Raw genomic sequence first — 26,798 nt, forward strand, 5'->3', positions numbered from 1 at the left:
CCCATGGCCACGCCCACTTTTGGTTGCACTCAAGACTCTTTGGGTGCACAGCGTTATAGAATAGCTCTTAGGCAAGTGTGTGTGTGTGTAAATACAAATTATTGCCAATTAATGCCAATAATTAACAGTTTGTTAATTAATAAATTTGCAGACATATCTGCCCAGCATGTCCAAATTTGGGCAGCCTTTATATAGGGTTACCATATGTCCGGATTTACCCGGACATGTCCTCTTTTTGAGGACATGTCCGGGCAGCCGGGCGGGTTTTGCCAATCTGCCGGTTTGTCCGGATTTCTGGACAAACGGGCAGGCTGATGGCCTGCCTGCCAGCCTGCCCATTTGTCCAAAAATCCAGACAAACGGGCAGATTGCTAGCCTCCCCTCCTCTTACTTACTACTGCCCTGGTGGTCTAGTGACCTCTTCCGCCTTCGGGGCAGAAAAGAGCATCCTCTTTCCTGCCCCAAGCGCTGCCCTGCGTGCATTCTTCCTGTTCCTGATCTCGGCGCCGATTCAAAATGGCCGCCGAGAGTTGACGTGACCTCGCGAGATTTCAACTCTCGGCGGCCATTTTGAATTGGCACTGAGATCAGGAACAGGAAGGATGCATGCAGGGCAGCGCTCCGGGCAGGAAAGAGGGGGCTCTTTCCTGCCCTGAAGAGGTCACTAGACCACCAGGGCAGTAGTAAGGTAAGGGGAGGGGTGTGACGGGGTGTGTGACAGGGGGCAGAGGAAAATGTGACAGGGGGCGGAGCGGGCGTGAAAGGGGGTGGGTTGGGGCGTGAAAGGGGGTGAGGTGGGGCATGAAAGGGGTGGGGCATGTGTCCTCCTTTTGCGGGGAAAAAATATGGTAACCCTACCTTTATAGAATCTGGGGAATAGCCCTGCTGAATATCCAGGTCAGCAGCATTTATTGATAGCAGGCATTGCTACCCAGATATATCAGGCTGTATGTTTCTACATAGAGTTTGCACCTCCCACACCATATACTGGGGTGACATGTTTCTTCCATCCTAATGCAGGTGGCTTGAAATTGTGTTTTTACCTAAAGGTGCAAATGTCTTTAGATGTTTCCCTGCATCAATGAAGGAAAACCATGCAAGATTGGGATCAGAATTGAGTTGACTTTTGGTTCTGATTTCATACAGAAAGTCAAGCATAGGTCAGATAAATATGATTTTTTTTTTATTCACTAAGACCAAGGAGATATTATGATCCTCTCAGTTCTCTATAGACAGGGTCAGGCATTTGATATCCCACTTTTCTAAGGTACAACCAAAGCAGTTTAGATATTATATGCAGGTTCTTTCTCTGTCCCTAGTGGGCTCACAATCTAAATTTTTGTACCTGGGGCAATGGCGAGTTAACTGACTTTCTCAGGGTCACAAAGGGCTGCAGTGAGAATTGAACCCAGTCCCCCAGGTTCCAAGTCCATTTCACTAACCATCAGGCTGTTCCTCCACTTGATCAGTTTTGGTGACTATATAATAACTATATAACTTAAACGTATAAAACCTTTTTTTCCCACGAGATGTATTTTGCAACTTAATACAATCAATGGTATTAAAGATTACTGCAACGGAATTTATGCAGGTTGTAAAGAACAACTAACTAAGAAACTTCAGACCGCACAGAATACAGCAGCCAGACTGATCTTCGGAAAATCAAAATATGAAAGTGCCAAACCCATTCGTGAAAAATTGCATTGGCTTCCCACCAAGGAACATATTGCCTTCAAGGTTTGCACCCTGGTCCACAGGATTATTTACGGCGAAGTTCCTGGATACATGTTGAACCTTATAAATCTACCACCCAGAAACAGCTCCAGTCTTTCCCGAACTTACTTAAATTTGCATTATCCAGACTGCAATGGACTTAGATACAAATCAATTGATGCATCCAGCTTTTCTTACATAAATACACAACTGTGGAACGCTTTGCCCAAAACCGTGAAATCTATCCAGAACCATCTTAACTTCTGGAAGTCACTGAAAACCAACTTGTTTAAGAAGGCCTACCCCCCCCCCCCCCCCCCCCGATCCAAATTAACTTTCTACTTCCTGCGACACAGCAAAACTATGGACCGTATTGGACTTTTATCACCACCCCCTCTTTATTTCTTTGTTGCTTTTATTTATGTTTCTTATATGCCTAATACTATATTGTGTATTTGTATTTTACCGAACCGTAGCCTGCCTCTACGGTATTGTGTAAGCCACATTGAGCCTGCAACTAAGTGGGAAACTGTGGGGTATAAATGTGTTAAATAAATAAATAAATAATGATAGCACTAGGCTAGGAGGTATACCTATACATCATTCAGAACTGCAATGTACGGAGCTGAGACTGTCATGGTCTATGTTACTGAGGGAAGTGGGAAACAGATTATGGATCTTCGAAATCAGACCAAGGAATACCCAGAATATCGTTTTTGGCACCCAAAATAAAGTTATTGACAGTTTGCGGCCTGGCTCACTTTGTTCCTCCCAACATGTTGCCAATAACGTACTCCTTTGGTGTAATCAGAAGGTCTATTTAAAGACCAGCACTTTAAAACTGTTGGTGGCCAATTCTCAATATCCAAGGTATACCAAACATTCTGTATCACTAGACACCTGAGACAGGCACATTTGGCCGCAACATGGTGCCGTGTCGAGTCTATAGGCTACTATCACTAGAGGGAGTTTATCCAATGTTTTGGGTGTCCCTTGGTCTGATTTCAAAGAGCCATAATCCATTTCCCGCTTCCTTCTTCCACACTGTATTGTTTTGTGGGATTCTGGTGTTCTTCCACTTTCATGGATACTATACTATGTCAGTACACTACCAGTGCTTTTTATATAGAACACAGATGATGGCAGCAGATAAAGACCATATGGTCTATGCACTACGCCTACCTACGTATACCAGCTGCTAAGCGCTACCATCCCTTTGCAAAAATGTTGAGTCTTCGACCAGGGCTAGCTTTCCATCTCCATCAGTATGGCAGAGCTCCACAACAGTACCAACTCTCGTATATTGTGTATCTCTCGTTACTTTGATCAGCATTGTTCTGGCTGCATTTACACTCTTCATATAGTGCTGCATTGTAAGACTGCAAGAATTGCTTGCACCACGATTCTCACTTGATACATAGATTAAGTTTATTGGTGCTACAGATGTGGGGTGATAAAGAGAGGGGATGAAAAGGTTGAAGAAGAGCATGGCCACATTGGAGGAGAGAAATGGAGATGGGCAGAAGAAGACAATAAAGGCTGAAGATTCAGAGGAGAGGAGAGCAGAGCTCCTTCCATATATTGGGGATAATTCAATAAAGTTCACCCTAATATTTACATGTGTATAAATGATTAGAATAATGGCCTATATATGTAAAAGCAGCACAGACAGCAAAGGTGATCCAGGGAATGAAGGACAGATGAGAGAGTTCATCTATCTGTTAGAAAGAAGATGCTATTGCTTCTTGTTGATGATATGTCTTTGTACTGAACCTTCCAGGATCAGTATGAGGGAATTTGGGAACCCCTGATGAAAGCAAAGCCGAAACTTGGCCAAGTTAGGTCCTTCTCCAATAAAATCTATTTTTCATGAACTCTCTTCTGTCCTTCATTCCTTGAATCACCTTTGTTATTTGTGCTGGCTGTGTATTACTTCTAATGCATGCAGGCAAAAAGGGGCATGGTTATGGGCAGGGAAGTGGGCATTTTGTAGGTTTTCCGAAAGTCACGCACCTAGTTATAGAATACGGCCCAGTGCGCTTAAATCTACATGATAGGATTTACGCCACGTTTGCATTTGTGTAAATGGATGCATGTAGATTTAGATGCTGAAATATCAACTAAGCGTATTCAATAATCGACACCTAAATCTAGGCACTGATTATAGAATATGCTTACTCGGCACTGATTTCCGCGCCAATTTTTTAGGTGTCATATATAGAATCTCCACACAAAAAGAGTAGTGCGACTAGCAAGGCTCACCAATAGCAACAGGAAGACGGGATTGAAATCCCGTCTTCCTGTTGTTATTGGTGAGCCTTGCTAGTCACACTACTCTTTTTGTGTGGACTCTTGTACGTAGTGGACTACAGTCTTCCGCTTCTGCAGACCCCCCCCCCCCACTTCCCCTAGACAGTGATACCTCGGTTTTCGTCGATAATCCGCCCGAAAATAATAGGCGAAATCCGAAAATGACGATAACCGAGGCAATTATTTCCATATGAATCAATGAGCAAGAGAACGCGTGGGTCGCCCTTTGTTTTCGCAAAATTAGCAGTGAGGTCACGTGGGCATGCCGACGAAATCCGAGGCAACTGACGAAATGCGAGACAAATTTTTCGCGAAAACAATTGACAAAAACCAAAACCGACGATAACCAAAGTCAACGAAAACAGAGGTATTACTGTATATAGAATCTCCCCAATTATCCCTCATTCCTCCCTGAATGTGCCCATTTATAGTATATTCAACAATCCCATGCAACAAAAATAAAAGTGAATTCAATTTTAACGTAATCATGTGATTCCATTTTCTTAGGTAGTCCTCCTGCAACGGGCACTGGAACATTGCTTATCATTCTAGAGGACGTCAATGACAATGTACCTTCCATTTATCCGACACTGGCAAAAATCTGTGAAGAATCCAGAAATTTCAATGTGGTCACCGTGGGAGCATCAGATAAAGACCTCCATCCCAATGCTGAGCCTTTCAAATTTGAACTGAGCAAGCAGGCTGGATCTGATAAAGTTTGGAAGATCGGCACGATCAACAGTAAGTTCTCTCACTGGGACACTTACAGTGTTTCACCATTTCTACACATGCAGGGGAATTCTATATATGGCAAAAAAAAACATAGGGGGGGGGGGGGCGATACTGAGACCACGGGAGGGAGCCCGGAAACTGCCACAATCGGCGGTGAACTTGGAAATTCAGTGCTGTGGTCATATTTGGCGACTGACATTGAATTTCTGGGGGGGGGGGGGGGGGGGGGTTGGCTACTAAAATATAGCCGGTTAAGCCAATATTAATTGGCTGACTGGCCAAGTTATAGTGGCCAAAAATAGGCCTTCTATTTATGCAGGTCTGTCTGGCCACTAAACTTAGCCAGTCAGCCAGTGAATATTGGTGCTAACCGGCCATGTTGAGCGATATAGCCGGTGACTGGGCTAGTCACTAAGCGGTAATATTCAGCTGAGATAGTCAGCTGTCTCACACTGAATATTAGCGTTTAGGCGACTTTAGGCTATTTAACCTGCCGGGGGCTGTTCGTGGCTGGTTAAATGGTTTTAAATATTGGCTGGTTGGCGTTACTTCCGTTCCAAATTTTTGGTATGGAAAAGCACTGTAACAGATACAAGGTGCCAAAACGGGACAGAAACAGCGGGATCCATGTGGAAGCGACATGAATTGTATTTCAGCCAAAACGAGGCCTGCATCAGGGGTCTGAAGACCAAACAGGAATATATATGTCACTTAGTTCATGAAAAAGGAATAAGAACCGATATGCACCCATTAGAGGGAGACGCTGGTTCTGCGATTCTTGGCTGCATTAGTTTTGCCGACGGTGCACATCGACCGATTGACATATATATTCCTGTTAGGGCTTCAGGCTCCTGATGCAGGCCTCCTTTTGGCTGAAATACGATTCGGGTAGAGTCGTTTGAAGATCAATAAAAGACTTGTAGCATCTTTTGCAAGGACTTCTTCTTTCTTTGTGTTTGGTTACCTTCCCTGTTTGTTTTTTCTGTACGATACCTGTGAAGGTTTGTTCTTTTTTTTTTTTTTGCATAACGTACATGTCTTCGTTTAAATTGGATCTAGAGCAACTGTAAGTAATTGTGCATGACATTTCAGATACGTTCTCTGCCATATATGTTACTATAAATACATGTAGGCACCCACTTGTCTTTTATCAAATAGTGCCTAGGTAGCTACGTCTGTCCAAAAGGAGCCCACCCTAAAGTCCACCCACCTGTGTGCCTAGTCCTGTTCCCTTTTTAAAAAAAATTGTCTGGCCCTGGCTGTCCCCATGCCCCTTGATCTGGTCCGTGTCTTACCCTAACAGGCAAGATTTCCATAAGGGACAGGAGTAATCCCCTCTTGTTTCTGTCCTGGCATTTTGTCATTTTTTTTTGGGGGGGGGGGGGGGGTTAGGGTTTTTTTCCTGTTTGCAATGGATTCAACCAGTTCTATTTCAGTTTTCTGTGAAGCATTTCTTAGAGACCAAATACCACTGTGTCAATTTGCTTTAGCTGTAATACTTGAGGATCTGACTGCCAGTTCTTACATTCAAGAATTCTATACTAAAATTCTAGTAAATCAGTACTTCAGAGAAGAGCAATTGAAGTTTGTGTTCTTGTAGGGTGGGTTATTTAATGACAAATTGCCTCCATTCTATAGATACTTCTTACTTGAAGCTCTGAAACACGCTAGAGCAATGATTTTCAACCTTTTCCATCTCGCGGCACAATTACAAGGTGAAAAAATGATCAAGAACACTACTGGAATTATAACCTATACCCGTCCGTCCCCCACTAACCGTTACCACTCATCCCTGCAAGTAATCGCCTCCATCTCCACCCATACCTGTAACCTTCAGAAGTAGTTATTTCATTTAATTATGCTACTGAAATACGTGATTAGGCTCTGGTAGAGACCCATTTGCAAAGTATATATTCTTCCAAATTAATAAAGTTCCTTTGCTTATTTATCCCTACTCTGCCTGCCTTATATCATTGATTTGAGGAGGCAAATTATAGCTCCATCACTGTACACCACATCATACTGATATTGCTTTCAAAATCTGCACTCTGGTTCATAAAATAATCCATGACTTAGCTCCAGGATACACGATTGAATTGATCGACTTACCAATGAGAAACACATTTGAATCAGCAAGAACATAACTAAACCTTCACTTCCCAAGATGTAAAGGACTGAAGTACAAATCAACATACGCGTCCAGTTTTTCCTACATTTGCACACAACTATGGGACGTGTTACCAAAAGCCCTGAAAAACCCAACCACCCACCCAAACTTTCAAAAAAAACCTAAAAACTCACCTTTTTAAAAGGCATACCCTACTACTTATCATTTCTATAGCACTTCTAAATGTACGCAGCGCTGTACACTTGAACATGAAGAGAAAGTCCCTGCTCAACAGAGCTTACAGTCTAATTAGGCCAGACAAACAGGACAAATAAGAGGGTAAGGGAATTACTAAGGTAGGGATGATAAAATAAGGGTACTGAACAAATGAGTAAGGGTTAGGAGTTAAAAGCAGCATCAAAAAAGTGGGCTTTTAGCCTGGATATTGATCCAACATAAACGCCCGATCAGTGCAACACACACACCATAACTAAAAGACGATATGGACATACCACAGAACTTCCGTTGCATGATCCCCTAGTGTGGTTGAACCACATTAGCTTTATTTAACTTTAACTACAATATCACCTTGTATTTGTTGACACCGGAGTTTGTATTCGCTTCTCCGGAACTATGTAAACCACATTGAACCTACAAATAGGTGGGGAAATGTGGGATACAAATGTAATAAATAAATAATACAAAATCTGTCCTTATACTTATCTGTAGCAGGTTCTCCTAGAAACGAAGGCAGTGTCAAAAAAACTTTCTTGGCATGTATGGAGCTCTAAATGTCCTACTCAAATCCACCATCTCCACCACCACAAATCAACTGTTGTGTATATAAAAAAAACTACCTTTTACTATTAAATGGGACTTGACCACACTATTCAATACTAATATTGTTAAATCCTCCAAGGGTAGTTAGATAATAACGTGTCAATCTATTTTACTCAGTTGTGGAGGAAAAAAAGCCTCTGTATCCCCTATACAGAACTTGTTTTATTCTGATTATGTGGGGTAAGATCTTCATCGGCGTAAAAAACCTCCTTCATAATTCTATTATGAATCCATAAATTATTGTAATTTTAATTCATATAGCTTAATTGTGAAACTACTACTACTACTACTATTTGACATTTCTAAAGCGCTACTAGGGTTACGCAGCGCTGTACAATTTAACATAGAAGGACAGTCCCTGCTCAAAGAGCTTACAGTCTAATGGACAAATGTACATTTGACCCCTACTTGACTGTTTGTACATTTGTCCATTAATTGTGAAACGGCAAGCACTTACCTTTTAGTCCGACGGGGTCCCGTTTCGCCTACTACGGCTTTCTCAAGGGTATAGACCTCGTGCTTGAACTGGTTTCTGTGATTCGGAGAAAGAAAAAGCAGAGAAATTAAAATGAAAAAATGAGCCACTTGAAAACAGCCTGCCTCCAATGCTTCTATCTCTGATATTATAGACGTACATAGAATGTCAGCATATGACAACGTTTCATGTTAAATAACCTAGTAGCTTCCTAAATGAGCTTACAATTATCTCAGTTTGGCTTCTCCTTAATGTGCTCTATGGATTGTTGGAAAAATGGCGGCTATTTATCTAGACGCTCATTAATGCAACTTGCTCATTATTGGTGGAACTTAATTAAAGTGCCCATGTTGTCAAACTTGTTAAAGGCTCCACATTAGAAAAATGTTGCCCATTGGATCGTGGTGTTGGGACCTCTGGGCTCTAAAGATTTCAGCCTATAAATCCAACGTTGCTCTAATTGTAGGTGGTGTTTTGCGCTGTTTCCCCCTCTTATGTTCTGTGTGACCTGATCTATCACAAAGCAGCAAAATTGTGTGAAATCGTGTTTTGTACTATTGTTGTGTGCTACTAGGGGAGAACCTAATTGCATCCGCTTCAGGCAGGATTTATGCTCCAACAACCGAATGTGCAATTGCCTTGTGATTTTTCCTATGTATTGTTTTTGACAGGGACACTGTAGCGCGTAAATCACATAATCGGAGTGGCAATTGGTATAAGAATTAATAGAATATTTCTTCGAGTCCACTGGGTTAGTGAATTCATCGCCCTCTCTCATAATGGCACCCGTGCTGCACCCTCCGCTCTTGAAGTGACCCCTTCGATTTTCATCAGTACTCTGAGATTTCAGACATGCTGCACTTAGTTCAAGCACGAGGTCTATACCCTTGAGAAAGCTGTATTAGGTGAAACGGGACCCCGTCGGACTAAAAGATAAGGGCTTGCCGTTTCACAATTAAGTTATATGAATTAAAATTACAATAATTTGTGGATTCAAAATAGAATTATGAAGGAGGTTTTTTTAAGCCGATGAAGATCTTACCCCACATGATCAGAATAAAACAAGTTCTGTATAGGGGATACAGAGGCTTTTTTCCTCCACAACTGTGTAAAATAGATTGCCATGCTTTAATTATTTAGATTTTGCTCACACCTTTTTCAGTACTAGCTCAAGGTGAGTTACAGTCAGGTACACTGGATATTTCTCTGTCCTAGAAGGGCTCACGATCTAAGTTTGTATCTGAGGTAATGGAAGGTTAAGTGATTTGCCCAAGATCACAAGGAGCAGCAGTGGGATTTGAACTAGCCACCTCTGGCTTATAAGACTGGTGCTGTAACCACTAGGCCACTCCTCCACTCTGTTGTTGTCTAACCACCCTTGGAGTGTATATAAAAAAACACAGCCTTCCCCCAACACAGAGTTGTGTTAGACCTTCAGGCTTCTTCGGAGAGGGGTGGGGTGGCTCAAATAATTATGTATAAAAAAAGTTCCCACTTTCTTATATTGTTATCTCGGCAACAAGCTAGAATAAGCTTTATTGCAACATGCATGAGATCCCAGGGAAAGGTTGTGTTTTTTTATATACACAGCAGTTGATTTGCGGTGGGTGGAGTTGGTGGATTTGAGGAAGACATCTAGATCTGCATACATGCCAAGAAGATTTTTTGTCACTGCACTTGTTTCTATGAGAACCTGCTACAGATAAATACAAGGACAGATTTTGTATTATAACAGTATGATACCCTATGCGGTGATGGCACATATCTCTGATCACAGAATATAATTTATTTGCACTAATAATATATAAGAAGTAATAGAATATTTGTTCATAAGTCCATACTGCCGTGTGTCACTTGGCACCTGAACTCTTTGCTGTGCAAGGCTGATAAAGAGTGGGATTTCTCCAGACCCTGCCAGACTTTGAAATGCTGTAACAGGAGTCAAGCCACTGTAACTTAAGTTGTTAAAGTGTGTATGGTTGGGACCTGTCCTGCACCACTATGTAAATTTCCCAGCACCTACATAAGAAGTACATAAGTGTTGCCATACTGGGACGGACCAATGGTCCATCAAGCCCAGTATCCTGTTTCCAACAGTCGCCAATCCAGGTCACAAGTACCTGGTGTTTATTATCATTGGCAAGATGCCAAAAAAGTTCAGTACATTTTATGCTACTTATCTGAGAAATAAGCAGTGGATTTTCCCCAAGTCATTTTAATAATGGTCTATGGACTTTTCCTTTAGGAAGACATCCAAACCTTTTTTATAAACCCCGCTAAGCTAACCACCTTTACCACATTCTCTGGCAACGAATTGCAGAGTTTAATTATACGTTAAGTGAAGAAACATTTTCTCCGATTTGTTTTAAATGTACTACTTTGTAGCTTCATCGCATGCCCCCTAGTCCTAGTATTTTTTAGAAAGAGTAAACAAGCGATTCACGTCTACCCATTCCACTCTACTCATTATTTTATAGACCTCTATCATATCTCCCCTCAGCCGTCTTTTCTCCAAGCTGAAGAGCCCCAGCTGCTTCAGCCGTTCCTCATAGGGAAGTCATCCCGTCCCCTTAATCATTTGCATTGCCCTTCTCTGTACCTTTACTAATTCCATTATATCTTTTTTGAGATGTGGCGACCAGTTATAAATAGAATTATAACAAACCAACACACACACATAAAAAGGGGAAAATAAGGTAATACCTTTTTTAGTGCACTAACTTGATACATATTTTGACAAGCTTTTGAAGGCCGAGCCCTCTTCTTCAGGCCAGATTGGCGCAAAAGATGACAGCATCAAAGTATATTTACGTGAAACATGAAGAGCATTCCAATGACACTTTTGATGGGTAAGTAGGGGTGGAGGAAGTGTGACAGGGAGAAACAGAGAGAGTTGGATGGGTGAACAAAAGGTGACAAGGCAGTATAATTTTATGATGTGTAACATGATAGGAAACCTAGGTCCTTGTTAAGTCCTATCTGGTGGGTGTCAAAATATCAAACATATAGCAAAATACATCTCTATGTATCGGGGGTTTTGTATTTTTATATTGAAAGAAAAAGTCTCAGAATTTGCAGGTTTTGCTTGGTTTGTAACATGTCGAAATCAATCATAGGCTAATAAACCTTCCTTTGTTTTTTTAAATCCAACTTTATGTTTGGCAGTGCCATAGCGAGGGCGGCTGACACCCGGGGCGGGTCGCCGCTGCGCACCCCCCCCCCCTGGGTACAGAACGGCGCCCTCCCCCCCCAGAGCGCATTCTTCAATTAGGAAGCAAGGGGCGGGCGAGAGGGCCGATCCGCCCCCGAGTTCACGTCGCTGGCAGTTGCGTCGGCTCCACTGGTTCCTTGCTCTCTCTGCCCCGGAACAGGAAGTAACCTGTTCCGGGGCAGAGGGAACAGGGAACCAGCGGAGCCGACACCTCCCCCCCCCCCCCCCCCAGCGGCATGCACCCGGGGTGGACCGCCCCACCGCCCCCCTTCCTACGCCACTGATATATGCATACAATCTTTTAATGTAGAATTACTTAGCTTCAGTCATTGCAGAGACCACTCCGACATTGGCCACTGTTTCACAGTGCCAAACTACCACTTCAGGGGGTAATAGATCTGTCTCAGACTTAGCTCTCTTGGGGTCCTGTTTACAAAGGCGCGCTAGATTTTTAGCATGTGCTAAAAATTAGCACGCCCTAACCATATAGATGCCCATTATATTTCTACTGGCATCTACATGGTTAACGTGCACTAATTTTTAATGTACGCTAAAAATGCCAACCTGCCTTTGTAAACATGGCCCTTGCTCTGTTCCAATCAAATGTTAGAAGTGCTCAACAGTGGGGTAGCAAGGGCGGGGCAGTGGGGGTGGTCCGCCCCGGGTGCAAGCTGCTGGAGGGTGCAGAGAGCAGCCGCACAGCTGTCGGCTCCGCTGGTTCCCTACTCCCTCAGCCCCGGAACAGGTTACTTCCTGTTCTGGGGCAGAGGGAGCCAGTGGAGCCGACAGGCGTGTTGCTGATCTCTGCACCATCCAGCAGCCAAGAATGCACCCGGGGGGGGGGGGGGGGGCTTGATGTGCCGTAGAGGGGGGTGTCATTGCGCCGGGGGGAGGGGTGTCGTGCTGCACCCTGTGGGGACGGACGCTGCTGCACCCGGGGGGGGGGGGGTGCAGCGGTGATCCACCCTGGGTGGCAGCCGACCTAGGATCGCCACTGGTGCTCAATTTGATTAGAAGAGCGCTAAGCCTGAGATAGATGTTTTACCCCCTGAAGCAGCAGTTTGGCACTACGAAACACGTGGCCAACGTCGGGATGATCTCTGCAATGACTGAAGCTAAGTAATTCTACATTAAAAGATTGTATGCATATATAAAGCTGGATTTAAAAAATAAAGGAAGGTTTTTTTAGCCTAAGATTGATTTTGACAGGTTACAAAGAAAGTGCTCTTTTTACTAAGCAACAGTAAGCCCAATACGGGCTTACCGCTCACTATACAGGAAGTACTTCCCACCCCTCATTTCCTGCGCTACAAAAATTTTTTTTATTTTTGTAGCGCCGAAGTGTACCCGGCCGTAATCGGGCAGTGCCGCGCATTGCCCGGTTACCGCCGGGTTAACATGTGAGCCCTTTTCGCCACCTCAATGGTGCTTTACTTGCCACCTGGCCATTTCCTGTAGGAAAGCGAGACTTACCAGCTGCAGTAAAAGGGGGTCTCGGCGCACATGTAAACATGCGCCAACGCCAGCGCCGGTCCCCTTTTGCCACAGTTTGGTAAAAGGGGCCCATAGTGAAGCCTGAATATTCTGAGGCATTTCCTTCCAATATAAAAAATACAAAAAAACCTGATATATAGAGATGCTTCTGCTATATGTTTGATACTGGGCACTGCTTAGGTGAGTTGGCGTTGGTTTTTGAATTAACTTCCCTCCTCACAGGCAGATGATCAAAAGCCCCGCGCTGTTCCAAGCAGCGCTCTAAAATAGCGCTGGAACAGCGCGGGGCGCTATTAGACCTATGGTCAGAGATAATGCATGCAAATTTAAGCAGCGCAATTATCTCTGATGATGGGGTAGACGTGCTGGAGAATTGTGCCTGAGCATGCGCTCAGCACAATCCTCCCGCACTTGTTTGACAGGTCTGGGCTGGAGAGCGATGAAAAGAGAAGGACGGCCATCTTTAAATCGGAAAATGGACGTCCTCAACTGCCCCGTTGCAGGGACGGCCAAATTTCAAGGGGGTGTCGGACAGGGGCGTATCTGCTATGGGGCCACAGGGGCCTGGCCCCCGCAGATTTGCCCCTGGACCCCCTTACCAATGACACTCTCAACCCCCCTCCTCCTGCCGTCACTCTGCTGTTGCACCTCACCTCCCTTTGCTGGCGGGGGACCCGAACCCCCGCCAGCCGAAGTCTCCGTCCTTCCTTCCTTCCTTTGTTTGAGATTGGTGGTTTCTGACGTCCTGCACGCACGCACGTACAACGTGCAGCGTGCAGGACGTCAGAAACCACCAAACCCAAACGAAGGAAGGACGGAGACTTCAGCTGGCGGGGGTTGGGGTCCCCCGCCAGCAAAGGGAAGTGAGGCATGACGGCAGAGTGACGGAAGGAAGGACGGAGACTTCGGCTGGCGGGCCAGCCCCCGCCAGCAAAGGGAGGTGAGGCGCGACGGCGGGAGGAGGGGGGGTTCAAAGTAGTTGGAGCTGTCTTCCGCGAGAGGGGGGGTTTAAAGTAGTCGGGCGGGGGGGCAGTGGTGGCGTCGTCGTCTTCGTCTTCAGCCGGGGGGGGGGTCAGTGCCGCTGGGGGGGGCGCTAAAATGTGCCCCCTCTCCTCGGCTCTGGCCCCCCTACCGTTGAAGTTCAGATACGCCCCTGGTGTCGGAGGTATAGCGACGGGGCAGTTGAGGACGTCCAAAATTTGGACGTTTCTGCAATGGGCAGTTAAGGACATCCAAAATTGGATGTTTCTATGAGAAAGACATCTTTCTCATAGAAACATGCAATTTTGGACGTCCTCAACTGCCCTCGCTGGCAGGTTTGCTTTAGGGGGGAATGGGGGCCTGCCAGCATGCAAATGCATGCTGGACAGGGCTCTCCATTCCTCCCCAATGATCTGCAAACCCTAATGCCAGCTCGGAGCTGGCGTAGGGTTTGTCGCGGCTAGCGACCCAATCTTTGGCGCGCTGGATGCTGACCATTGGGGATGAATGCGTTAAGCGCTGATTAGCATGCACTTGCATGCTACTTGCACTAAGAGCCCTCAAGCGCGTTGTTTCACGCGATCGAGGACTCTGATCATGGGGCGGTAGCAAACGCCGGCGCTAGTATGGCGCTAACAGCCTCTAGCACCGGCGTTTGCTTTTGATCATCTGCCTATCTGTGAGTGATATGTGATGGGCGTCAAAGGTCTTACTTTCCTGAATTGTTATCTTTTCATTTGTTTAACTTTGGGTTTTTTTTTTTCTGTGTTTATGTTGTACACCTGGCTACAGAATTCAATAGAACATAACCAGGAGTCTTAACAACATGATTCTGTTCTCTCGTTAGCCACGGCTGAGGCTGTCCGTCATTGTTTTGGCTCTGTCTTCCTTTCCAGGCACCCATGCCCAGGTCACTCTCCTTCAGAACCTGAAGAAAGCCAATTACAATGTTCCGATCCTGGTGACAGATTCAGGGAAACCCCCGCTGACTAACAGTACAGAATTGAAAGTACAAGTCTGCTCCTGTAAAAAGGGCAAAATGGACTGCAGTTCAGCCAGTGCACCCCACGCCAGCATGGTCTTCCTCCTCCTCCTCCTCGCACTCTTCAGTTTATTGTGTAAGTTTTTCCAATGTTAAGTACGAATGTTGTGAAAAATGTGTCTATTTCTTCTGGCACCATCTTGCTTTGCCTCGTTGAAAGGAATACAAAATTCACCATTTTTTTTTCTCTAAAATGTGCACAGTGAGAGTACTTTTAAAAGGACTTGAACGTAAGTACATAAGTGTTGCCATACTGGGACAGACCGAAGGTCCATCTAGCGCAGCAGCCTATTTCCAACAGTGGCCAATCCAGGTCACAAGTACCTGGCAAGATCCCAAAACAGCACAATACATTTTATGCTGCTTATCAGAGAAATATAGCAAAAAATGTATATGGCTTAACTTTCTCCAATTACAAAGTATAAACTACTAAAAAATGTATGGATGGGAGAAAGTCACTGTGAACACTTGTAAATTGCAACGAGGTGGAGTCTCATATCACTTAGCACAAATCCTCGGGCATTTACCCATGGTGAACCTAAACTCGTGCATTTGAGTGATTATCTGAGAAATAAGCAGTGGATTTTCCCCAGGTCCATTTTAATAATGTTCTATAGACTTTTCCTTTATCCAAACCTTTTTTTAAACCCCGCTAAGCTAACTGCTTTTACTATATTCTCTGGCAATGAATTCCAGAGTTTAGTCGAGAACACCATTTGATTAGCTCATATAAAATTGCCTTGTGGTACATGGGCATAAAAGGAAACATAACCATGTCGATATTCAAAATGATTTAACCGAGCACAAATGGCTCCTGGATGGTTAAACTCTTGCTCGGAGCCAACTGGTCATTTTCAGCGGCACTGAACTGAATGATGCTACTGAAAATGTGCCTATTTCAAAACCAGCTATTTAGGGGGGGGGGTGTTCTGGGGGCGGAATCAGCACCTGATCAGTTAAGTGCTCATATTCAGCTCTTAATCAGCCAGGTTAACCGCATAAAAGCCATTCCTCTCTATGTATGATGCTGCATAACCAGTTAAATGCTGAATATTGCACTTAACCTGCTATGCTTTAGCCATCTCCAGAAACCTGGAAATTCAATGCCAAAGCCCAGGCATAACGCCGACAGTGGTCAGCATAACGCTGATCGCCACTGCTGAATATTGACACCTGCCTAAAGGAATTACATAAGTATATGTCTTGCCATACTGAGACAGACCGAAGGTCCATCAAACCCAGCATCCTGTTTCCAACAGTGGCCAATCCAGGTTACAAGTACCTGACAGGATCCCAAAAAAGTACATTTTATGCTGCTTATCCCAGAAACAAGCAGTGAATTTTCTCCAAGTTTATTTTAATAATGGCTTATGGACTTTTCTTTTAGGAAGCTTGCCAAACCTTTTTAAAACCCTGCTAAGCTAACTGCATTTTCTACATTCTCTGGCAAAGGATTCCAGAGCTTAATTACATGTTGAGTGAAGAAATATTTTCTCTGATTTATTTTTAAATTTACTACTTTGTAGCTTCATTGCGTGCCCCCTAGTCCTAGTATTTTTGGAAAGAGTAAACAAGTGATTCACATCTAACCGTTCCACTCCACTCATTATTGTATAGACTTTTCAGAACCATCACGGCTCCTCCCTTCAGTGTTACAGACCAGTGCCAGAAAAAGTAATGTGCTTGTCATTTTTATTTATTTATTGCATTTGTATCCCACATTTTCCCACCACATGGCAGGTTCAATGTGGCTTACATATTGCTAAAAAGGCATCATCCTGGTGCTTCTGAGCAAAAAAACAATATACAGATTGGGTGATAAGTTTTTTACTTGACTAAACTAATACATTCAGGGCCAGATTCTGTAAATGCCATCTAAAATGTAGACACTTCCGATTAAAACACCTAGTTCTTGATTATTATAAGGAGGGGGGAAGCTAGCAGCTCAAAGGGGAGGGGGGAAAGGGTGTTGTAGAGAGATCAGAGCTGTGGGGGGGGGGGGGGAGGGAAGGGGTATAGGGGGAGGGCTTGGGGAGTGGGAAGGAGAAGAAGTTGGAAAATAGTGGGGATGGCTTGCTGACTACTACTTGGTTTAAGTATTCTGTTATGCGTATTAATGATGTTTACAATGTGTTCTTACATGTAGAGTATGTTAATGTAAGAGGCCATTTCCCAATAGAACTGTTAAAACATAAAACAGCGGGGTGGGGTTTTTGTTACATTTGTACCCCGCGCTTTCCCACTCATGGCAGGCTCAATGCGGCAATGGAGGGTTCGGCTTACATGGGGCAACGGAGGGTTAAGTGACTTGCCCAGAGTCACAAGGAGCTGCCTGTGCCTGAAGTGGGAATCGAACTCAGTTCCTCAGTTCCCCAGGACCAAAGTCCACCACCCTAACCACTAGGCCACTCCTAGGGATAAAATGTTAAAAGTTCGATGTCGGACTGCATCATTTTATTTTTAATGAGTACATGTTTATTTTTGAATCTATGTGTATTCATAGTATTGGATGTATTTCCTTTGAATTGTCATCAATAAAAGTGTTGACTCATAAAACACTGTTGTTCTATATAATGTATAGAGTAGCACATGGGACTGGAGAACACGCCTATATTTACGCCACTGAAAACGTGGTGTAAGTACCAAAATCCATAAAAATAACACATGACATCACAACCTTCCGTAAACTATTGAAAACGTATTTATTTAAGAAAGCATACAAAATAACAACTCCTCATAAATTCAAATTAACAAGACGCAATTATACAACATGTATTCTCCATATGTCAACTGTTTTGCTAATTATCTTGATTTCCGGTTTAAAGATCCTAATTGTTCAAGCTTTCTTTGTCATGAATGAAATTTAATCTATTACCTTTAGCTCTTATCATAGGACGAACTTTCCTCTTGTAACCTAACCTATTCTTTCCCTTTGCCCAGGGGTGTGCTGGTAAATTTTTAACAACGGGCTCTCTCTCCTGGCATAGCCGGCCTTGAAATTTGGGGGGAGGGGGGAATACATGCCTCTCGCTCCCCTCCCTTGTGCGGGCACGCTAGGCATACCTTTGCCGAGCCCCACCAGCCAATAAATGGACTGCCACCGTTCTCTGCTGCTTGTTTCTGGCTCTGAGCAGCATGATGGAACCTTCTTGCGCTTGCATGAAAAGTCCCAGCCTGATGCTCAGAGTCAGAAACAAGGAGCAGGGAGCAGCAGCAGTCTGTTTACTTGGTTGGTGGGGCCAGCATCACTGTCAGCAAAGTAAAAGAGAATTCAGGAGGGGGCCCAAGCCCACATTTTGTGATCTATTTGTTAAAGTAGCCATGGGGAGGCCTACTTTAACAACCGGCTCCCAAAATTCTTAAAAATTTAACAAACGGCTCTCGCGAGCCCGTGAGAGCCCGCTCCAGCACACCACTGCCTTTGCCCCAACTATGTATTTCTCCTATCCGGAACTGGTAATCACCACTTGTGGAATTATGTAAGCCACATTGAGCCTGCAAATAGGTGGGAAAATGTGGGATACAAATGTTATAAATAAATAAATAAACACAGCTAGGGATAGAGCGAAAGGCACCGATTGAAGGAGGCTATTCTAGGAACATCGGGACAAAGCTACATCTGGGCACCTTGAGAATATATGGCGGAGCCTGATTTGCAACTTTCTCTAAATCAGTCACCTACTTTCTTAATTCTTCTTACTCTCTTACCTATCTATATGTTTCATCTTTGCTTTACCCTTCACTTTCTATTAAAATGTTCTATTACGTATTGTGTTGACATTGCAAGTAGTCTACCATGCCATACTTTGTATTGTTATTTGAATATTTTGACTGCTGTAATTGCCTATTGCTCATGTTGGATCTATTCTTACTGTACAACGCCTTGAGTGAATTCCTTCAAAAAGGCGGTAAATAAATCCTAATAAATAAATACATAAATAAAAATAAATAACGGATACTGATACATACTTATGTTCTGCCACAACCTTTTAGCTCAGTGCAGATTACATATATAAAAAGAGATTCAGACAGACCTGAAGAATTACAATCTTATAAACAATAATCATAAAAGCACCATAACTACTTAATTTAAAAAAAAACCTTTAGTTGTTATAAAAGACATATTTTTTTTTTAAAGTGTGCTTTTAGCTGTTTCCTAAAAACAACGTAATCAGATATAATTCTAATCTTAATTGGAAGAGAATTCCAAACTTGAGCAGCTAAATATTGTAAAGGAGACAAAAATAAAAGTAGAATGTATCCCCCGAGGACTAGGAAACTGTAAAAGTAAAGGATTTCTAGAGGAAATATTTCCTTTTCGAGTTAACAAACCAACTAGACTTTTCATATACAACGGGACATCACCATAAAGTATGTTAAATATTATAGTATACTAGTAAAAAAGGCCCGTTTCTCACGCAAATTATGTAATGGCGATTATGTTTTTAAGGGAACCGTTAGGAGAAATGTTCTGTCATGATAAGTAATAATTAGGAAGGGTGTATAATGAGTAATATGCTCCAGGGGTATGGGATACGGATTGTTTTATCTATGTTGTTTTTTTTTGTTTTAATCTTTCTTTTTTTGTGATTTTTATTTATAGTATTTTTTAAAAGATAGAAAGTAAGCAGACTCCATCCATGTACAACATTTCTCCTCTTTTCCCTCCCCTCAATCCATGTGCATCTCCTTCCTGACTTCCCTCCCCTCCATCCATTCATGTCCACCAACTCTCCATTCTCCCCTGCCCTCTCCTCCATCCATCCATATCCAGCAAATTTGCTCTCTCCCTTGCCCTCTCCATCCATCCATGTCCAGCAATTCTCCTCTCTCCCCTGCCCTCCCCTCCTGTCCAGCGATCTCTTCTCTCCCCCTTCCCTCTTCTCCTATCCAGCGATCTCTTCTCTCCCCCTTCCCTCTTCTCCTATCCAGCGATCTCTTCTCTCCCCCTCCCCTCCTCTCCTATCCAACGATCTCTTCTCCCCCTGCCCTCCTCTCCAATTCCAGCCATCTCTTCTCTCCCTCTGCCCTCCCATCCATACCCAGCGATTCTCCCTGCCCTCCCTCAGCTCCCTGACAGCCCTCCTCTCTGTTCCTTCCCCCCCCCCTGCGCATTTAACCCTTTTACTTTCAGGCGCAGCCATGGCAGTGAAGAGGACAATACAGCTTCTCCCTTCCCTCACACAGTGTCCCGCCCTTGCGGAAACAGGAAATGCATCATCGCAGAAGACGGGACACTGTGTGAGGGAAGGGAGAAGCTGGAGGCGAGCCCGCTGTGTTGTCCTCTTCACTGCCGATGCTGTGCCTGAAAGTACAAGGGTTAAACACGCGCAAGGGGGGAGGAACGGAGAGGAGGGCTGTCAATCAGGGAGCTGAGGGCGGGAAGGAGCGGAGGGACCATGCGAAAGCTGCCTGGCTGCAGCGCTGCTGCGCCATGCAGCCCTGCGTTTGGTGGGGCAGCAGCCAGGGGAAGGTCACGGTTAGGCTGGGGAGGCTTAGCCTCCCCAAGCCTCTTATACGGGGCGCCTATGACTGTCCTCCCATCCCATCCATGTCCATCAATTCTCCTCTGCCCTTCCCCCTCCCTCCCCTCGATGTCCCGCGATTCTCTCCTCCTGACATCATCTCACCTCCAGCATTCCCTTCCCCCTCCTTGTTCCGCCCTCTGACGTCATTACGTTTTGACGCGCGGGCGGAGCTATGAGTGGGAATGGATGTTACGAACTCAGGCATCCAGACGTACAATGTTGGGAGTGCAAATTATTATATAGGATAATTTGCCCACCTGGGTATCCAGATTCCATTATAGAATACTAGCGTAACCCAATAACAGTGTATCTCATGCATGTAACTTACACACATGTAGGAGCACCACCCATGTATATGTCCCTCCCCCCTTTTCATTCACATGCTATGTAAGTTAAGCTTGCCATTACAGAATACCACTTAGGCACCCTGTTTTAAAATTACCCTTAAAGGGCTAGATTCTATATATAGCGCCTGAAAAATCTAAGTGGTAAACAAATACACCTAGGGGTGTTCTCTAAAGTACCTCTAAATTGTATAGAATAGGCTTAAATTTCCATGTAGTATATAGAATATGCCGAGTGGCTCTCCATATGACCAAATTTGGTCACGTCTGTTTAGGCCACGTTTTACTTGGCGTAAATCCCGACACCTAAATTAGGTGCACGGTGGGTGCATTCTATAATAATGCACATAGATTTTAGAAATGCCTGTGGCCACTTTTCAGCTATGCACCTTAGAATTTACGCACATCACTTTACAGAGCACGCTTAGATAGTTATGTGCGTAAATTCTAATTAATGCCAATTATGGGCCCTTTTATTAAGCCATGTAGGTGCCTACCTGCACCCCAATGCATGCCAAATTGGAGTTACTGCCTGGTTACCGCGTGGCCTTTGCGGTAATTTCAATTTTGGTGCACGTCTGAAAAATACTTTTTATTTTCTGGCGCATGGCAGCTATGCACGGCAAGTGCCATTTGACGCGCATAAACCATTACCGCCCGGTTACCACATGAGACCTTACCACTAGGTCAATTGCTTGTGGTGAGGTCTCAGACCCAAAATGGACACATGGCAATTTTCATTTTGCCGCACGTCTGTTTTCGTCAAAAAAAGGGCATTTTTTTGTAGGTGTGCTAAAAAATCATTCTGTGTGCGCCCAAAACATGCCTCTACACTACCGCAGGCCATTTTTCAGCGCACCTTAGGTAAAGGACCCCTTAGTGTCAATAGTTGCCTGCAACTGGTGGGAAAATGTGGGGTATAAATGTATTAAATAAATAAATTATTGGTGCTAGTTGGCTTGCTAGCTCATTAAGTTGTGCATGCAAATCCAAAATATGACTGGATTTGCATGCACAACTTATATCGCGCTATATAGAATCCAGGAGTAAGTGCTAAGCGCTAACATTCAGCAGAGATAACCAGCTATCTCACACTGAATACTAGCGCTTTGCCAGTGAAGTGCTGTTTAACCAGCCAGGAGCCTCACCTCTATCCATAGGAGCAGGGTTTAAAAAAAAAAAAGTTCAACGAGCAGGTTTAGGGCAGTGTTCGTACACAGTGCCAGTATCTCGTGAAGTCAAAATTAATTCAAAAGAAACATAACATTAAAAAACCCTCAAATGAAACAAAAAAGAAACAAATGTTCAGAAACTCCACTCTTCCTTGGTTTGCTGTACCACAGACCGCAAGTGACCTCTCATTGTTTTTTGTCAGCAGTGTGTCTTGCTGCTCAATACCTACATATGAATGAGCCCAAAGCTGTAGAGTTCTGCTCATCAGAAAATACCAGAACATTCCATCATGAAGGAAGGAAATGAGTGTATCGGGAGGGAGGGGGAGGGAGACGTACAACTGATGAAGGGAAATTAAATGAGTTCTGATATTCTACCACTGCCTCAAAATTAATTTATCAAGCTGAGACTGAAAGGCCTCAGGTGTGTTGCACATTATCAGACTAATGCTAGCTTGGCAACTGTAAATAAGCCCCAGAGCTATCCTTGATTTTTCTTTCTATTCATTTCCCCTACACTTATGGTTTCAATTAAAACCCCTAGAATGCATCCAAAGGGTAAATATAGCCGAGCTTCTTTTTTCCATTGCACATTAGAATGCAAATTATGAGGTCTGTGATGAGATATTTTGGCACAGCAAGTCATTTTTTCTACTTTGAAGAAACAACAGTTACTGTCTCGATAAAAAAAAAATAGTAATAATAATTCTGAGCGTGGTTAGTGACCTGCGTTTTTGCAGTTCAGATCAACATGAACAGTATACACAGAAAAGCCATTTTGATGTAATATATACCCCTAAATATTAAAACAATTAAGTTTCCTCTTTTGTGATAGACTATAATCATTTCTTTATGCACTCCTTATTGAAATAAAAATTTGCCATCGGAGACCTTCCCTCCATTGGCCCTGGGCTGAGCTAATTAAATACATAGCATTTTGCAAATGTGATAGCCCATGGAACTACATTGCTGTAGAAGATGAGGTCAGACATTTTAATGTCTCCTTACATGTTTTTGCAAGAGTGCTGTGACGGGTCGGTCCACTGAATTCATTCTAGTGCAAAATTACTGAACACATAGATATATACATGATTAATGTGACAGAGCCAATATGGATTTAGCCAGGGGATGTCTTGCATCCCCAATCTACTACACTTTTTGAAGGCATGAACGAACATACGGATAGAGGTGAGGCAGTTGATGTGAAGGCCCATTTTAGATAGAACTTAGCAATCGGAATAGGTCATGATACGTAAAATCCAGGAATTATTGCAGAATAAGATCCGTCAACTTTGAGCGTGTTCTAAAATACGGGAATGAGCATGTAGACACCGGTTAAATGTGGCGGGAGTATCCGTTTCATACAGATGAACACACATAACATAAACTGAGGTAACATGGCTACATCGACACATGGATGTAGATATCTCATAGGGTTACCATATGGCTCCAGAAAAAAGAGGACGGATTGAGCCAGTCCGGATTTTACTTCCATTGAAAGCAATGGAAGTAAAATCCGGACTGACTCAATCTGTCCTCCTTTTTCTGGAGCCATCTCAGTACATGCTCTTGCATGTTTATGATATAATTTTTTTATATATGTATATATTTTCAGTATTGTCAAGGGACTTCTGAGGCAGGCCTTGGTGGCCGAAACACGATTTGTGTCGAATCCATTTTACTGTGAATAAAGGCTCTGATCTGAACTGTTTTAGTCCATTGGACGTTTTTATTCTGCATCGTACTTCGTGTCATAAAGCCCATTATCATTCAATATCATTTGTCAGTATCACTCTTGAGGGGGGTTGAGGGGTTAGGGAACAAAAGCATTGGGGGATTAGGGGTATGACCGGACCCTGCAGTCCCTCCAGTAGAGCACTGCACAATACAAGCACCTTTAATTAATCTAGATATCCCTCGGAGCAGCTGTAAATCCCAGTGTTGATTTCAGAGGACATAAACTTGCATTCCCCTTCTTCAGTGGAGAATATTTTGTCCCACTGTAGTTCATATGCATGTATTCATAATTTGAATGAATATATGTCAGCTTTCTGAAATTGGGATTTAAACGTGTATGTAATGTACACACCTAAATGCTTATGTACATCCAAATCAGAAATAGAGGCTTTTAAAATAACACTCACAGTGAGTGTACATTTTACCAGTGCTTTTTTTGTGCCGGTACGCGGCGGTACGGCGTACCGGCACCTTTTTTTTCAGGTCCCGCTCCCGTCCATTTAATTTTGCCGGTCGCGATTCACCTCTCTCCCCTGCCCTCCCCTCCATGCCAGCAATTCTCTCTCCCCTGCCCTGCATGTCCGACATGTCCCCTCTCTCCCCTGCCCTCCCCTCCCCTCTCCAAGTCGCGACGAACAGGCTGGCGGTGAAGACAGCGCTACTCACTGAGGCAAGCACGCAGAAGACGCAGGGCACGCGCAAGCAGGTTCGTCTTCTCCTCTGATCTCGCGTTGCTTCCCTCTCAGCCTTCGAGGGCGGGACGCGCTGAGAGGGAAGCAACGCGAGATCGGAGGAGAAGATGAACCTGCTTGCGCGTGCCCTGCGTCTTCTGCGTGCCTGCCTCAGTGAGTACCGCTGTCTTCACCGCTGGCCGGTTCGTCGCGATTTGCAGAGGCGAGGGGAGGGCAGGGGAGAGAGGGGACATGTCGGACATGCAGGGCAGGGGAGAGAGAATTGCTGGCATGGAGGGCAGGGGAGAGAGGGGACATATCAGACATGCAGGGCAGGGGAGAGAGAATTGCTGGCATGGAGGGGAGGGCAGAGGAGAGAGGAGACATGCTGGACATGGGCAGGGGAGGGAGGTGAATTGCTGGGCATGGATGAAGGAAGGGAGGGCAGGGGGGAGGGCAGAATCGCAGGACATGGAGGGGAGGGCAGGGGGAGAGGAGACATGCTAGACATGGGCAGGGGAGGGCAGAGGAGAGAGGAGAATTGCTGGGCATGGATAAGGGGAGGGAGGCGATATGCTGGGCATGGAGGGCAGGGGAGGGGAGAGAGAAGTGCTGGACATGGAGGGGAGGGCATTGGGGAGAGGAGACATGCTGGCCATGGGCAGGGGAGGGAGGAGAATTGCTGGGCATGGATGAAGGGAGGGCAGGGGGGAGGGCAGAATCGCTGGACATGGAGGGGAGGGCAGGGGGAGAGGAGACATGCTGGACATGGGCAGGGGAGAGAGGAGAATTGCTGAGCATGGATGAGAGGAGGGCAGGGAGGGAGGCGACATGCTGGGCCTAGAGGGCAGGGGAGGGGAGAGAGAAGTGCTGGACATGGAGGGGAGGGCAGGGGGAGAGGATACATGCTGGACATTGGCAGGGGAGAGAGGAGAATCACTGGGCATGGCATGGGTGGCTGGAGGGGGGCAGGGGGAGAGGAGGGTTGCTGGATATGGGTGGATAGAATGGAGGGCAGGGGAGAAAAGAAATGCTGGACATGGATGGAGGCGAGGGAAGAGAGTGAGGAAGGAGATGAGATGAGGGAAAAGGAAGAGAGGAGAAAAACTGCACATGGATGTAGAAAATAGGCAGAAGCTGGATCCACTGGACAGTCAAGTCTGCGGAGGACCCAGCTTTTACATACAGATGTAGGGCAAGAAATGAAGAAGAAAGGCAGAAAGTAAAGAACTAAATGGAAAGGAAGCCCTGGAAACGGAGTTAAGAGGACAGATAGCAGCAGAATCAGATACTGAGCCAGCATGATCAGAAAAACAAAGTCACCAGACAACAAAAGGTAGAAAAAATCATTTTATTTTCATTTTAGTGTCTGGAATATGTCCAATTTGAAAATTTACATCTGCTGTCTTATTTTGTCCTGGGTATACTGGAGCTGTTAACAGCTTACAGAAATTATTTATAATGAAAAAAAAATCACATTATTTTTTTCTCCTATACTAGTATAATATTTTCAATGATGTCACGGTCTGTGCCCTGAAGAGCACAGGTACAAATCAAAGTAGGGTATACACAAAAAGTAGCACATATGAGTTATCTTGTTGGGCAGACTGGATGGACCATGCAGGTCTTTTTCTGCCGTCATCTACTATGTTACTATGTTTATATGCGCTATGGCTGGTATAAGGGGTGTGGCTAATGTGGGTGTGGTTATAATAGGGGTAGAGTCATATGTGGTGACTCCGCCCACAATTAGTACCAGCACCTTTTTTTTCTACGAAAAAAGCACTGCATTTTACTACAAGTACATAAGTATTGCCACACTGGGACAGACCAAAGGTCCATCAAGCCCAGCGTCCCGTTTCCAACAGTGGCCAATCCAGGTCACAAATACCTGACAAGATCCCGAAAAAGTTCAATACATTTTAAGCTGCTTATCCCAGAAATAAGCAGTGGATTTTCCCCAAGTCAATTTAATAATGGTCTATGGACTTTTCCTTTAGGAAGCCGCCCAGACCTTTTTTTAAACCCCACGTAGCTAACCGCTTTTACCACATTCTCTGACAACGAATTCCAGAGTTTAATTACACGTTGAGTGAAGAAACATTTTCTCCAATTCGTATTCATTTTACTACTTGCCCCCCAGTCTTAGTATTGTTGGAAAGAGTAAACAAATGATTGACGTCTACCCATTCCACTCCACTCATTATTATAGACCTCTATCATATCTCCCCTCAGCTGTCTTTTCTCCAAGCTGAAGAGCCCTAGACGCTTTAGCCTTTCCTCATAGGAAATTTTCAGAAAGCTTTTGACAAAGTCCCTCATGAAACTCTTGAGTAGGGTTGCCATATGACCTCTTTTAAGAGGATATGTCCTCCAGGTTTTTAAAAAATTTTTAGAAAAATATCCTCTTTTTCTTTTATGTGCCTATGACCAACACACCT

At 44.4% G+C, this 26,798-nt stretch overlaps 1 protein-coding gene across 1 annotated transcript in view; it reads left to right on the forward strand.

Annotated features, from left to right (window-relative positions):
• Nucleotides 1-26,798, forward strand: part of LOC115471367 (cadherin-13-like) — a 1,126,129-nt gene that overhangs the window by 1,088,958 nt on the left and 10,373 nt on the right. The window contains exons 12-13 of the mRNA XM_030205064.1: nt 4,531-4,764; nt 14,760-14,981. Of these exons, the coding sequence (XP_030060924.1) occupies nt 4,531-4,764; nt 14,760-14,981 (456 nt within the window). The remainder of the gene's footprint in view (nt 1-4,530; nt 4,765-14,759; nt 14,982-26,798) is intronic.

Source organism: Microcaecilia unicolor, chromosome 5, assembly GCF_901765095.1.
Source record: "Microcaecilia unicolor chromosome 5, aMicUni1.1, whole genome shotgun sequence".
Classification (NCBI taxonomy): domain Eukaryota; kingdom Metazoa; phylum Chordata; class Amphibia; order Gymnophiona; family Siphonopidae; genus Microcaecilia; species Microcaecilia unicolor.